This window comes from Papio anubis, chromosome 10 (assembly GCF_008728515.1).
Source record: "Papio anubis isolate 15944 chromosome 10, Panubis1.0, whole genome shotgun sequence".
NCBI classification, from domain to species: Eukaryota; Metazoa; Chordata; class Mammalia; order Primates; family Cercopithecidae; genus Papio; species Papio anubis.
Genome location: NC_044985.1, coordinates 84888549 through 84903987, shown reverse-complemented (window position 1 = coordinate 84903987; position 15439 = coordinate 84888549). Strand labels below are relative to the sequence as shown.

At 45.4% G+C, this 15439-nt stretch overlaps 1 protein-coding gene, 1 non-coding gene and 1 pseudogene across 13 annotated transcripts in view; 1 reads left to right on the top strand and 2 right to left on the bottom strand.

The window, feature by feature from the left end:
* The window catches only part of CFLAR (CASP8 and FADD like apoptosis regulator), a 64579-nt gene that overhangs the window by 38884 nt on the left and 10256 nt on the right, over window positions 1-15439 (bottom strand). For 6 of the 12 annotated variants that reach the window (XM_003907797.5, XM_009182754.4, XM_009182755.3 and 3 more), the window contains exons 2-5: window positions 11743-12166; window positions 8793-8898; window positions 5866-6001; window positions 2520-2602 (exon numbers count right to left, since the gene is read on the bottom strand). In XM_003907797.5, coding sequence (XP_003907846.1) covers window positions 2520-2602; window positions 5866-6001; window positions 8793-8898; window positions 11743-12023 — 606 coding nt within the window. In that variant the 5' untranslated portion in view covers window positions 12024-12166. Of the gene's footprint in view, window positions 1-1378; window positions 1609-2519; window positions 2603-3010; window positions 3126-5865; window positions 6002-8792; window positions 8899-9122; window positions 10423-11742; window positions 12167-15439 lie in introns of those variants that run through there. The other 6 variants (XM_009182759.4, XM_009182760.4, XM_009182762.4 and 3 more) reach the window with 5 other exon arrangements.
* On the bottom strand, window positions 1015-1077 carry LOC116269279. Its single transcript, XR_004176759.1, has one exon. It is a non-coding gene; the product is annotated as a U7 small nuclear RNA (small nuclear RNA).
* Window positions 2934-4733, top strand: LOC103876442 (annotated as a pseudogene).

The window sequence follows — 15439 nt, the reverse complement described above, 5'->3', positions numbered from 1 at the left end:
AGAAGGACAAAAGAAAGCACATTTCATTCTTTTAAAAAATGTACGCTAGGCCAAGCGCAGTGGCTCACGCCTGTAATCCCAGCACTTTGGGAGGCTGAGGTGGGCAGATCACCTGAGGTTGGGAGTTCAAGACCAGCCTGACCAACATGGTGAAACCCTGTCTCTACTAAAAATACAAAGTTACCCAGGCATGGTGGCACATGCCTGTAATCCCAGCTACTTGGGAGGCTGAGGTCAGAGAATCGCTTGAACCCAGGAGGCAGAGGTTGCAGTGAGCCGAGATCATGCCATTGCACTCCAGCCTGGGCAACAAGAATGAAACTCCGTCTCAAAATAAACAAAAAGTATGCCATATCTAAGCTATGGCATGACAAGTATACAGTTTATTATATACATCACAGTGCAGTGGAAGGAGTATGGGCTGGGCCCAGCTCTGCTAGTAGTTAGAGGTACACAATCACTTAATGTTCTTTAGGGCTAAGTTTCCTTATTTTGTTCATTAAGGGGATTGGATAATATAATCCGTAAATCCATTTTAGCTCTGAAATTGTACTGCTCAGTAGTGTATCTTACAGACATATTCGCCATGAAACCATTTATATTACAAGAGTGGTTAATGTTTTCATTACATCCTTTTACAAAAGCATTTACATATATATATATACATACATACATATATTTCTTTTCTTTTCTTTTCTTTTTAGAGACAAGGTCTCACTCTGTCACTGAGGCTGGAGTGCAGTGGCACACTCACAGCTCACTACAGCCTCAACCTCCCAGGTTCAAGCAATTTCTCCCACCTTAGCCTCCCAAGTAGCTGAGACTAGAGGCACACCATCATGCCCAGCTAATTTTTGTATTTTTGGAAGAAATGGGGTTTTGACATATTACCCAGGTTTGTCTCGAACTCCTAGGCTCAAGCAATCCGCCTGCCTCAGCCTCCCAGAGTGCTGGGATTACAGGCATGAGCCACCACACCCAGACAAAAGCATTTTTTTTCCTTCTTTTTTTTTTAGGGGCTTTCTGGCAAAAACTGAAAAGCCTGCTAGACAAATTCTAAAAGAGCTGTTAACACTGCCAAAAGCATTTCTAATTTAACGAGGAAATTGTACCCGGGTCTAAGTCCTCACTACAAACTCCACATACCTTTATATGAACATGAGGATAAGATTACACCAAGATTTAACTTCTCAAGATAAAAGATTAACTGAAGAACAATTCTGATACCTTGTACTAAGTACTACGAACACAACAACCATAAGTGACTATGTGATACTTATGCTCGTGAATACCCTCAAAAATCTTTTGTTTCATCACTCAATAACAAAATAACTTTTGCTGAAATCATTAAAATTAGCTCAGTAAAAAAGCAAATGCACAAAGAAGTACAAGGGTATTTATTTTATAGCATTATTAGTAGTAACAAAAGATTGGAAAGCATCTAAACATACAGCAACAAGAAAGGGCTAAACACATTATAACACATTTAGAAAATGAAACTATTTAATCGTTCAAAATAATGATTAAGTACAGGCAGTTCCATGTTAATCATATGGAACAATTTCCAAGAATTTACAAGTCAGGACAATGGACATAGGGTGCTATCATCTGCAAAAGAGAAAAAAGCAAAAATGAAATATATGTGTAGACTATCTCTGGATAGTTACAGAATGAACTAGTTCACAACAGCTGCCTTTAGGAAAAATAATTGGAGGTCAGTATTATAGGGGTAGGAAGAAAACATACTTTTTTTTTTTTCTGAGGCAGAGTTTTACTTTTGTCACCCAGGCTGGAGTGCAATGGTGCGATCTGGCTACTGCAACCTCTGCCTCCTGGGTTCAAGCGATTCTTCTGCCTCAGCCTCCCAAGTAGCTGGGATTACAGGCGCCCACCACCACACCTGGCTAATTTTTGTATTTTTAGTAGAGATGGAGTTTCACCATGTTGGCCAGGCCAGTCTCGAACTCCTGACTTCAGGTGATCTTTCTGGCTCAGCCTCCCAAAGTGCTGGGATTTCACGCGTGAGCCACCGCACCCGGGCAAAAATATACTTTTAAAACTTCTTGTAGTACATTTAAAATTTTTTTCCATAGGTATGGTGCATCTATTTCCATTTTTAAAGTTACATTTTCTTTTTTTAAGTTACAATTTCAAGTGAATAAATGAACAGTAAAAAAAAAAGTCCAATTGTCCAACTGTATATATATATACAGATACAAATGCACACCCACAAAAAAGAGTCTAGAAGGAAATATACCAAAATATTAACAGTGGTTGTCTTTGAATAGTGGAATATGTGATTTATTTTCTTTTATCTTTCTCTATATTCTCCAAATATCTCAATGAACATGTATTAGCTTTGAAATTATAAGAAGTTACACGTTTTTAAAACAAATACACATTTCTATCACAATTTTCTCAGATATTAAATAAAGTACATGCTGTGAGAATATGTATATTTTTATTAGAACTCTGAAATGGTTTCATGCTGGGATTCCATATGTTTGCTCCAGACTCACCCTGAAGTTATTTGAAGGGTCCTTGAGACTCTTTTGGATTGCTGCTTGGAGAACATTCTTATAACCTGTCCCTGCTCCTTGAGCTATAAAAGCAGAAGAGAGGTACTGAGTTAAAACTTATAAATTATTATCAAATAAATCTTCAACAGTGGTTCAGTCCAAGGTCAACCATCAGCTTTCAAAATACCCTAAACTTTCCAGCCACCTTACTGAATTCAAAATTTCAGATGACTCTTCGACCAAACATCATTAAGGATGGAGTATAGGGCGCCCTGGCCCGCCCCGCCGCAGCCCCCGCCCCCGGCCCACCCGGCCCATGGCTGCAGGGTGGCAGCGGCGCGGTGTAGGCGGCAGCAGCAGCGGCAGCGTTTATGTCGGGTCCCACGGGGCCTCGCAGCAGCATGGCGGTACCTGATCAGCGGCAGCACCAGCTACATGCTCCAGGACGGGCTCACCGCACAGCAGCTCTTTGCCAGCGACCAGGGACTCACCTACAACAACTTCTTGATTCTCCCAGGATTCATAGACTTCATAGCTGATGAGGTGGACCTGACCTCAGCCCTGACCCGATGGTCACGCTGAAGATGCCACTGGTCTCCTCCCCCATGGACAGTGTGACAGAGGCTGACATAGCCATCGCCATGGCTCTGATAGGAGGTATTAGTTTCATTCACCACAACTCACTCCAGAGTTTCAGGCCAGTGAGGTGCAGAAGGTCAAGAAGTTTGAATAGGACTTCAACACGGACCCGGTGGTGCTAAGTTCCTCGCACACTGTGGGTGATGTGCTGGAGGCCAAGATGCGGCATGGCTTCCCTGGCATCCCCATCACGGAGACAGGCACCATGGGCAGCAAGTTGGTGAGCATCGTCGCCTCCCGAGACATCGATTTTCTTGCTGAGAAGGACCACACCACCCTCCTCAGTGAGGCAATGACGCCAAGGATCGAACTAGTGGTGGTTCCAGCAGGTGTGATGTTGAAAGAGGCAAATGAGATCCCACAGCTTAGCAAGAAAGGGAAGCTGCCTACCGTCAATGATCAAGATGAGCTGGTGGCCATTATCACCGACACCCACCTGAAGAAGAACCGAGACTACCCTGCGGCTTCCGAGGATTCCCATAAGCGGCTGTGGGCACCCGTGAGGATGACAAATACTGCCTGGACCTGCCCACCCAGGTAGGCGTCGACATCATAGTCTTGAACTCGTCCCAAGGGAACTCAGTGTATCAGACTGCCATGGTGCATTACATCAAACAGAAGTACCCCCACCTCCAGGTGACTGGAGAGAACGTTGGTGACAGCAGCCCAGGCCAACAACCTTATTGACACTGGTGTGGACAGGCTGCGCATGGGCATGGGCTGCGGCTCCATCTACATCACCCAGGAAGTGATGGTCTTCGGTCGGCCCCAAGGCACTGCTGTGTACAAGGTGGCCAAGCATGCCCAGCGCTTTGGTGTGCCCATCATAGCCAGTGGCAGCATCCAGACCGTGGGGCATGTGGTCAAAGCCCTGGCCCTTGGAGCCTCCACAGTGATGATGGGCTCCTTGCTGGCCGCCACCACGGAGGCTGGCGAGTACTTCTCAGACAGAATGCACCTCAAGAAGTATCGGGGCATGGGCTCACTGGATGCCATGCAGAAGAGCAGCAGCAGCCAGAAACAATACTTCAATGACAGGGATAAGGTGAAGATCACACAGGGTGTCTCGGGCTCCATCCAGGACCAAGGGGCCATTCAGAAGTTCATGCCCTACCTCATAATGGGCATCCAGCATGGCTGCCAGGATATCGGGGCCTGCAGCCTGTCTGTCCTTCGGTCCATGATGTGCTCAGCGGAGCTCAAGTTTGAGAAGCGGACCATGTCGGCCCAGATCGAGGGTGGCGTCCATGGCCTGCACTCTTACGAGAAGCGACTGTACTGAGGACAGCGGTGCAGGGCGAGGTGGTGGAGGGAGTGTACCCCAGTGTCCACCTTTGGGCACAGCCTCCCTCCATCACTGAGTCCACAGATTTGCACTACAGGTTCCCCAGCTCCTTTCCAGGGAGAGAGGAGGGGAGGCTCTGAGGGGTCTGCGGCCACCCTCGCTGAGCATCCCCTGCAGAGTCAGGACTGCTCCCTGGGTTAGGCTGCCCTGGGATACCCCCTGAATCCAGCCAGCCAGGCTCTCAGGCCCTGCACCTGCCTCAGGTCTTTCTTGCTGCAGCCTGCTCCAGCCCAGCCCCCACCCCAGGGGCAGGAGGCTCCTCCTGGCTTCTCCTGTAGGGCACCTCCCTGTCCCCAGTCCCCCAGGAAATGGTGCTCTCCTGGCCCTGCCTCTGGCCCTTCCCGGGCTGCTGCCCCCTCAGCCATGTGGCACTTCTGAGCTCCTGACCTAGGCCAAGGGGAGGTCTCTGCCCCCTTCCCTGGCCCTGGGCTACCCTTGGGTTCTGCTCCTCAGGCCACTCCCCAGTCCCTGGCCCTGGGGAGGAGGCCGCCCTGGTCATGGCTGCCTGCCTGTTATTCCTGACTCCCCACCGTCCCCAGGTGTACCATTCCTGCCCTCTCCTCAGCTGCAGTTGAAGGCTTTAACTTTGCACACTTTGGGATCACTGTCGAGTCACTGTGTGTTAAATAATCGGAATAAATCAAGTAGGTCTCAAAAAACAAACAAACAAAAAGAATGGAGTATAAATGCTGCTTCTGTTCTCGATCTTTGATCAGACAAATTTAGAGTGTGTTGGGGTGGAAGAGTGCTCTATAGATCAATGAGTCTCAGCCATGCCCTTTAGGCTGTGATGCTATGGTGGCAGTGAACTTGCTAACAGAGCCAAAGCTGAGGCTGAGTCTAAAAGACAATGAGGGATGCAAGTAAGGGAGAAGGCCAATGTGAGTCTGGTCCTTTTTATCAAGGAAAAAATCAAATGTGCTCTTTTCCGTAAGGAAGTTTTGTGAAATTTGGGACACATGCAAGGAAAGTATGAGACCCAAGTGACATCACCCGAAGTTGGATAGTGGTTGTGAGGCCAAATACCAGAGCAAGGCAGTAGGGTTCAGCATACATGCAAAACTCCTGAATGTCCATAGCTCTGCCAGCCTGTGCAGATCCCAGATTCTTTCTTGAAGACTGAAATGTTAAGAACTGCTTGGCAGCATTTTGCAGAGATCATGAATATACAGGGCAATGGAGTTGGCAGATCTGAGATATGAAGAATATAAAGGGGCGTGATTTCTAGCCACAAGCTAAAGGGGGCTTTGGTCATCCGGGTTCCATTCCATCCACCTATCCAACAAATGAATCTTTACCAGTCACGCCCTGCCCCATGCACAGAGTACTTCCTCTAGGCCACTGAGATGCCAAAATTCTTACCAGACTGCTTGTATTTCTGGATTTTTGTCTTCAGGTCTATTCTGTGGATGTTCTTTAGGCATTTTTCTAATAAATCCAGTTGATCTGGGGCAACCAGATTTAGTTTCTCCAACTCAACCACAAGGTCCAAGAAACTCTAAGAGAACCACCAACAAAAAACAAACGTCAATAGAGCTAGCTAGACCAGGTGCAGTAGCCCATGCCTGTAATCCCAGCACTTTGGGAGGCTGAGGCGGGAAGACTGCTTGAGCCCAAGAGTTCGAGACCAGCCTGAGCAAAACAGCGAGACCTCCATCTCTACAAAAAAATTAAAAAATAAGCTGAGTGCAGTGGTACACATCTGTGGTCCCAGCTACTCAGGAGGCAGAGGTGGAGGATCACTTGAACCCAGAGGTCAAGGCTGTAGTGAGCCATGATTGTGCCATGGCACTCCAGCCTAGGCAGCAGAGTGAGACCCTGTCTCCAAATAAAAAAAAAAAAATAGAGCTGACTAATAAGCCCCACATGCAAACCTCAGTCCATGTGATTTATAGCAGTAAGAAGACGTGACAAGATGAGCCCTTTCAGTGACCTTCAGTGATCTTAAACCAGATATCTCTGTCATGAGCAACTTAGACTCCTGATTTTTACTCAGAACAGAGGTGGTGGTATAAGTTTTTTGGTCATCAATCTGCTCTTTGGTTGCAGACAGACACGTGTGCCATGTTGTGTCATTGAGAAGGACCATGAAAGAGCAGGGCTGAAACGAGAACCCTCCTGAGTTTATTATTTTCCAAAAGGCCAGGCTGGTCTCATAGTGAAAAATTCTAAGGGCTTCTCTGAAAAAGGGAGAAGGAAGGTAGCTGGGGAAAGACTTTGAGAAAAATCACATGATATGGTTTTAAAGTTTCCAAAATATTTGAATCAATGCTGGACCTTCCAACTCATTCTGACCTTCTGACTCAGGGGGTTATAAAAAAGTGAAATTACAACAAGGTTTGAGTGTTCTGCTATTCATTTACCTTGGGCCACAGTGATTATGAACAAACTATAGTTCAAAAACAGGCATTGCTTTGGGATCTATTTCCTTTGCATTTAACATTTGGTTACTGAAGTGCTATCTTTATTTTTGAAAATAATAATCATAATTTAAATATATATAAATGACTGGGAGAGACAATTACTAGCAGAAACCAAAAAGGGAGTTCTAGTTTCATTTTCCTTCCCATTTTGCGTTTAATGGGACTTAAGAAACAAAACTAAAATCATTAGGAACATGAGGAAATTCTCAAGCAATGACTTATCTGAATCGTCAGAGGCAGGCACTGGCCTGCCTATTTTGAGGACCTATTGTCATATTTTAGAAACAATAGGTTCTCAAACATTTCCTGGCCTATCCTTAGGTCAACAGTACCACGTAGGGCCAACCGGAATGTTGTTTTATTTTATTTATTTATTTTTTTGAGATGGAGTCTCGCTCTGTAGCCCAGGCTGGAGTGCAATAGCACAATCTTGGCTTACTGCAACCTCTGCCTCCTGAGTTCAAGCAATTCTCATGCCTCAGCCTCCCAAGTAGCTGGGATTACAGGCGCCCACCACCATGCCCAGCTAATTTTTATATTTTTAGTAGCAATGAGGTTTTGCCATGTTGGCCAGGCTGGTCTTGAACTCCTGACCTCAAGTGATCTGCCCGGCTTGGCCTCCCAAAGTGCTGGGATTAGAGGCATGAGCCACTGTGCTAGGCCAACTGGAGTTTAAATATTTTTCTTTTTTGTTGTTGTTTTTTTGAGACGGAGTCTTGCTCTGTCGCCCAGGCTGTAGTGCAATGGTGCAATCTCGGCTCACTGCAACCTCCGCCTCCTGGGTTCAAGTGATTCTCCTGCCTCCGCCTCCTGTAGCTGGGATTATAGGCGCCTACCACCACGCCAGCTAATTTTTTGTATTTTTAGTAGAGACGGAGTTTCACCAGGTTGGCCAGGCTGGTCTCAAACTCCTGACCTCAGGTGATCCACCCACCTCTGTCTCTCAAAGTGCTAGGATTACAGGCATGAGCCACCATGCCTGGCCATGGATTTTAAATATTTTTCTAGTAATCATGACACATCCCCTAGATCTTCACCACTACCTGGTTTTCTTTTCTTTTTTTTTTTTGAGACAGAGTTTTGCTCTGTCACCCAGACTGGAGTGCAGCGGCGTGATCTTGGCTCACTGCAAGCTCTGCCTCCCGGGTTCATGCCATTCTCCTACCTCAGCCTCCCAAGTAGCTGGGACTACAGGCGCCCGCCACCACGCCCAGCTACTTTTTTTGTATTTTTAGTAGAGATAGGGTTTCACCGTGTTAGCCAGGTTGGTCTCGATCTCCTGACCTCGTGATCCACCTGCATCGGCCTCCCAAAGTGCTGGGATTACAGGCGTGAGCCACCGCATCCGGCCTCCTGGTTTTCAACTCTAAATCTCTACTTTTACCATTTCCCAGATACATCAGTCACAAGAACCTCCCCCCACCCCACTCCTACGTGCAGCCTAGACCCCACACTGACCTTGAGTCAGCTGAGGAGAAATAGATGGCAGTAGGAGAGCAATACCATAATGGACTAGCACCTCCTTCCTGTTTCCACCCAGCACAAGCAGATGGGATGTCCTCCCCACACCCCCGTCAAACCAGGGAGGGAAACACATATGAGCCAGGCCTATGAATTTTACAGAAATAAGGATAAAATCCAAGGATAAAAGAAACATCCAAGGCCACACCAGAAGATATTATTATCCTATTTCTTCAATTCATAAACCAATTCTCTTCCCATTCATGTTATTTTAAAACCACCTGAGATGTCTGACTCCCACTACAGTGGCAGCAGACTGCCTGCTTCCCTCTCTCTGTATCAAAAATAGTAGCTCCCACTTCTGATAGGCTCTTGGGACCATGAACCAAAAAGAAGAAAACTCACCTTCTCCTTGCTTATCTTGCCTCGGCCCATGTAATCCTTCATGAGGAAAATTAATGAGGATACGTCAGATTTATCCAAATCCTCACCGATCTCTGCCATCAGCACTCTGCAAACCAGAAAAGTTCATTTAGTTAATTCAGACACAAGTCCTAAGACAACTCGAAGTGCCCACGCCTCCCCTATGCAACAATGGATTGAAAGACTAGTTCTTGCCCCTGTGTAAATGTGTCCCTCCCTCATAAAACAGCAAGCCTGGATCACCCCAGGAAGAGATCTTAAGGGAACTCAAAAAAGGGATCTTGTCTTTGCCCATTTAATAGGAGATGGTACCTCCTTTGCCAACTAACAGCTTCTGAAAACAACTCAGAGAATGGAAACTTCCCTAAAGAATCCCCTAGCTCCCCCAGAGGTTATAGTGAAATGACTTAAGAACCCAAATGACTAACATAAAAGGCAGAAATAGAATTTGAAGGAGCCTTGTCGTCTCTATTTAACAAGCTCTCAGGTGATATTGATTCAAGGACCATATTTTGAATTGCAAGATGCTAAAGGAAAGAAATACCTGACATATCCCAGCCCACTTCTGAACTTAAAGGGTACAGGCATCTGGATCACGGGGATTCTGAACTTAGATGTCTTTGCCTACAAAGCCTCTCCTGACTCAGTGGTGGCTGGAGCTAACGCTATATATACATATGTATAATTTTTTTTTTCCAGGAAATAGACTTTGAGAACCAGTAACTGCATTTTACTGGGGGCTCCTAAGGACAACTTGTGGTTAGTATTGTTATCATGACATTGTCATCAGGCCATTTTCCCAGTCAGCCTCTCAGATTCTCGAGGATGACAGATTTTTCATTTTGTCCTAGAGCTTATCAAAACACTTAGCATATGCCAATACACAATGAAGCCCACTCACCAGATGAATAAATAAATCTAGCACTCCCCTTCTACTGGCCCCCTTCTCTTCCCAGAGGGCCTGAAGAATCTCCACTCATCATAGCAAGGAAATGGGAAAAGGAGAGATTGCCCTAATTTACTCACTGAAACTCAGTTGGCACCTCCCAGAAAGTTTGAAGACTACTGACATTAAAACTGATGGCTGAATAGGTGAAAGATTTAAAAAAACAATAACAACAATGATAATAATCCCTTGTATCTGTAGAGTGCTTCACAGTTTAAAAAGTACTTCACATAGTAAATTATTATAGCTGATGCTCACAACAACCTTGTAAAGTCGGGTATTATTATTTTTCGCTTTACAAGTAGGAAAACAAAGGCCCAACAAGGTTAGTGATTGGCCCAGGCTGCCTGGCCGTAACTGGTAGATCTGAGGCTTGAAACAGGTCTTCCAGCTACAGTGAGCTATGATCACGCCACTGCACTCCAGCCTGGGTGACAGAGCAAGACCCTGTCTCAAAAAAAAAAAAAAAAACAGGCTTTCCAAGGTCAAATCTCATATACTTCCCAGAGCCCACACTGCTTTCAGCTCTTTTTGGTATAGTTCTTGATAATATATATCATCTCCAAATACACATTATCAACATAATAAAAGGTCGAGAGAAAAAACACCAGCTGGGCACAGTGGCTCACGCCTATAATCCCAACACTTTGAGAGGCCGAAGAGGGCAGATCACTTGAGGCTGGGAATTCAAGACCAGCCTGGCCAACATGGCAAAACCCTGTTTCTAGTAAAAATACAAAAATTAGCCAGACATAGTGGTGCATGCCTGTAATCCCAGCTACTCAGGAGGCTGAGGCGGGAGAATCACTTGAACCCAGAGACAGAGGTTACAGTGAGCCAAGATCGCACCACTGCACTCCAGCCTGGGCTACAGAGCGAGACTTTGTCTCAAAAAAAAGAAAACACCAACTTAAAGTTACAAGTTATCTTCCTTTCCCCAGGAACTCAGTCTGTCAGTAACTTCCATGCCCCTCTGAACCTCTAAAAGACATTAACATGTGAGCAGGAGGAAGGAGCAACCCAAAGCTTGTGGGAACTAAAGCAGACTCCAGTGGCCGTTTCCTCTTCGGACTGACGGGGCTAAGATGTGGTTAACTGAAAAGATTTTCAATTCGGGCTCTCCAACGTCTCCAAGGGCAGGAAGCATAGGAAAGGAGCCCACCCTGATAAACTTCCTCAGCAGGGGTAGGGCCAACGGGGATTCAGAAGGGATGATGGAGTTTCTACAAAGGTAGGAAGATTGCTGTCAGACTTGTTATTTCCTTTCTTTGTACCAGAAATTATCAAGGACTGACTTCACAGAAAATGAACTAGTAAACACCACCACAGATCTCACACTGTCAGAGGCTGGCAAGAATGACTAGCTCTTAGTCATTCCTATCTTTCTTCATGTCTTGTCATTCTATCCTTCAGGCAAACACATACCATCTGTCCCTTCTACTTGCATATGATCCCAATTCCTTTGAGAAAGCATGTTTCAGCCAGGGGCAATGGTTCATGCCTGTAATCCCAGCACTCTGGGAAGCCAAGGCAGGTGGATCACTTAAGGTCAAGAGTTCAAGACCAGCCTGGCCAACATGGTGAAACCCCGTCTCTACTAAAAATACAAAAAAAAAAAAAAAATTAGCCAGGCATGGTGGCGCACGCCTGTAGTCCCAACTACCTGGGAGGGTGAGGCTGAAGAATCGCTTGAACCCAGAAGGCGGAGGTTGCCGTGAGCCAAGATCACGCCACTGCACTCCAGCCTGGGCAACAGAGTGAGACTCTGTCAAAAGAGAAGAGAAGAGAAGAGAAAGGAAGAGAGAGAAAGTTTCAAGAATTTAAAGGGTTCACAGGAATGAAGTGACGTCATCTGGCAGTTGGATAAGTGGGCAGAGACAGTAAAGTGGCTGCACTTCTTATTATCCTCGTTTCCGCCATTCAGTAGAGTCTGAGACACTTCAATCCCTCCCACCTATCCAGCCTCAGGAAGAGGTGATGAATTACCTATAGTCCGAAATAAGGTGAGGGTTCCTGAGCAGGTGGGTCTCCACAGCTTTTCTGTCCGTCTTCAAGATCCGTTTGAGCAGGTCAAATCGCCTCACTCTGTAGAGCAGTTCAGCCAAGTCCCCGACAGACAGCTTACCTCTTTCACGTAAAATATCCAGAAGGTCCCTGACATTAGGTGGAACCACATCTACAGCAACATCCCGGCACAAAAAGAGCAGCATCTCCTTCTCATCTGTGTCAAGTGCTTCTTCGACCTGATGGATGACCTCAGCAGACATCCTACTCTTAGACTACAGAAGCTCACAAGGGTCTGCAGAAGTACAGCTCCGGGGCAGTCAACAGAAAGCCAGCAGGCAGGCAGTCAACTTCATTTCTGAGGGCTGACTTCATTTCTTTCAGAATCCTTTCCAGTGGGGGAGTTCTGTGGTTAAAAGGGAATTTTTCTGAAAATCTTATCAAGCTACCTTACGCCTAAGATTGAAAGTATGGGCTCTTTCTTTCTTGGTGGTCTCCCTGACCTAAGTAGATTAACTTCTATAGAAGGGGATCTATAGAAGTCTATAGAAAGGGATCCTTGGTAGACAGAGCCAAAACGTCAGACTAATCCAAAGAGACAGAGAAGAAAACCTACATTGTAAAGGAAATGAAACAACAGATGAAATCATCTCCTAGGAAACCCCACATTCTTTTTCAGAATTCATCAGAATGTAAAACATGTTCCAGGGAAAATTACAACTAAGGGGTGAATGGCCTCAGTAGGAGGAATAGGGAAGAAGTATGTAGTAGGAGGAAGAGGGAAAAGCCCAATGACAAACAGCCTGACTAAACTAGGGAAACTTGCCTCACAGGGTTAAATCTCCACTTCAATGACTCCACCCACGTGGCCTTGAACAAACAATGGGGAAAAGAAGTTTCTGTCCTTATGCCACTCCTTTTTTCTAGTTGCTCTCCTACTTCAAAAGCCCCTCACTCACACCTGGAGGCAGAAACCTCTGCTGCCATCCTCCTAGACCCCAAGCCCTTTTCACAACTTCATCACGAATGCTTACAGAACCTGCCACCAAGTTGTCGGGTTTGGATCATGTCTTCAGACCCTGAGCCCCATGGAGGTGCCAGAGGCCCTGACTCTCAATGCACTGCTACATGGCAGCAATTGCCATCAGTACTTCTGATGTTCTCAGTGAACATCAGGAAGTTACAGAGGATCTGGGGAAAGATCTCACTCCGGGGATGGGGCTGGGTGGGAGGGGTAAGGAGCTCATGCAATGGGTGTGTTCTTAACTTCTTCCATTGAAACATCCTATTTTCTTGCAAAATTTAAGTTGCTAACCAATCTACTCTAAGTTTCACAGCTAAAACTTATGTTAAATCACCTCTTGTGTTCTTTATCTGTTCCTACAAGACAGTATTTCAGGTTAAAACCAAATTTATTAACAAAAAATAAGTGGAAACACAACCCAACTCTAAATTGCCAATGGTTGCTTTGTATTTGTGTTCAAGTATATTTATATATTTATCTAGCTGTATTGAGTGAAAGAAGCACTGAATCCATTTATTTATTAACATACAATATCAGTCCACAAAAGATTTGAGCTATCTTAAATAAAAACACATAAATAGAAAATTTTATATGAGAACAAGGGGAAAAAATTATGTTAGAAATTTGAAATGGGCGTGCCCATTCATCCAAACTTCACTTAATATGATTATTTGTAAATAACTGGAGAAATTAAATTTGCTAAGTTAAATTTACTAAAATAAATTTGCTCAATGAAAGTGGAAAAATTGGCACTCAGAAAGATAAATACAAATTTTATGTGCTCTGGAAAGCCCAAATCTATACTCCACTCGCAGGCCAACAGTGCTTTAATCTCTAATTCTCTATTTTTTCACAGTCATCTAACTTCTGTAATTCATAAATATCAACAATATAACAATGCCACCAAGAGTTAACAAAATTAGATAATCATTTTAAAAAACGTGATCTGCTCAGTTTGTTTCTTCCAACCATCACACCCAGTCACACACACTCAACAAGAGCACTGGCATACTGTCTTCCCTCTGTGCTCATGGGGGTAGAGTTTGGCAGCAAAATCTAGATTACTCAGTGGTAGCATCTGGCACATTGAAAGAAAATATCAAAAGGAAACTACAGATCCCGTGTGGAGCCAGCCCACTCAGATGCAGCAAAATATCAGCGTGTGTGTATGCTGGAGGCAGTTCACTGTGGCTAGAGGTGCTGGGCACTTGAGAAAGGAAAGCATACTAGGGAGAGGTAGGGCTGGGGTCCGAATAATCACCACTTTGTTGCGGTTTCTTTTAAGCCCAAGCCAAGAAACTAACATAAAAATTACCCTTAGACTAGGGAAGCTCATAAGGTCTTCAGTTTTTTGTAGAGACAGGGTCCCACTGTGTTGCTCAGGCTGGTCTCGAACTCCTGGGCTCAAGTGATTCTCCTGCCTCAACCTTCCAAAATGCTGAGGCTACAGGTGTGAGCCACCACACCCAGATGAGTGAGTTCTTTAGAGCCCAGTAAAAGGACTTGCGCCCATCAGTTACCAGCTCCACCCAGCCTGAGCTGTCGGACTCAGTGTCCCATTCACTTCTTCTGAAGACTCACTTGCCTTCACCTTACTCAGATGAAGGGCAAAAGGAATATCCAAGCCCAATTATTTTTCTTCCCGGCTTTCAAATACCCAATCCTCCTAACTGATCAAGATTCTATTAGTTTCACTTCTCCCCGCAGTGTTTTCAGCAGTTCACTTTCCCCAGTTAGACAAAATTGGCAACCGTGTGTATTTTCTAGAATTTTAAAGGAATTCCCCTTAACTCCCCTCACAGGCATATTCTAATTTAATGACTATATCTCCCCTTCTTTTCCACACCCACACCCTGGGACAAACTGTCCCCGACCTTCACAACAAGAGCAAATAAAACCTGAGACCAATTTCTGTTTCATTTCTCTTGCAGAAGTCATGAGACTATCGCCAATTATTATGCAAAACGCCAACAAAGCTTAGGCAAGTCAGAGTTATCTTTCACACACTAGCTAACAGGAGCATCCGGTTTTGGAAACAGAAATACTCCAGGCATTTTTTTATAGAAATTACACTTAATACTGGAACTAACAAAACTGCTGAGAGGACTGGAGGAAGGGGCTCTGAGGTGGGATTCTAACAAAGACTCCTGGGGCTGCTGGAACAACCTTGCCTCAGCCAGGGAAGTGAGGATCAGGAGGCTGCCACTAGAACTGAGCTCAAAGACCCTCTGACAGTGGAGACCCAGAGATCAGAGGGCGCATGCTACAAACTCTGGCCAGCATTTCCAACTATCTCGCCTTTTTCACTCCTGCCTGCCAGCCCTGCAGCATCCAGGGTGACCGAGTCCCAGGAAACCCCTCAGTCGCAGGCAAACAGGGATGGTTGATCACTCCAGCACCCCTGCCTTAATGAGTAAGCCTCTAACACTCCTACAACTCGAGTAGCAAGTAGTTCCGAAGGAAGGGAGAAGAGATAACACAATCTGAAAACTACCTACCACCACACCCTGCTGGTTTCCTGAGCCGGGCCCTATGGCTGCTCAACAGTTTCATTTACAAGAAGTCTCTGGTCAGTTCCTTTCCCACACCCTTCAAGGAGTGCTCCAACCTGCACCACTCTTCCATCCCAACACCACCTCCAATGCCATTTCTCAT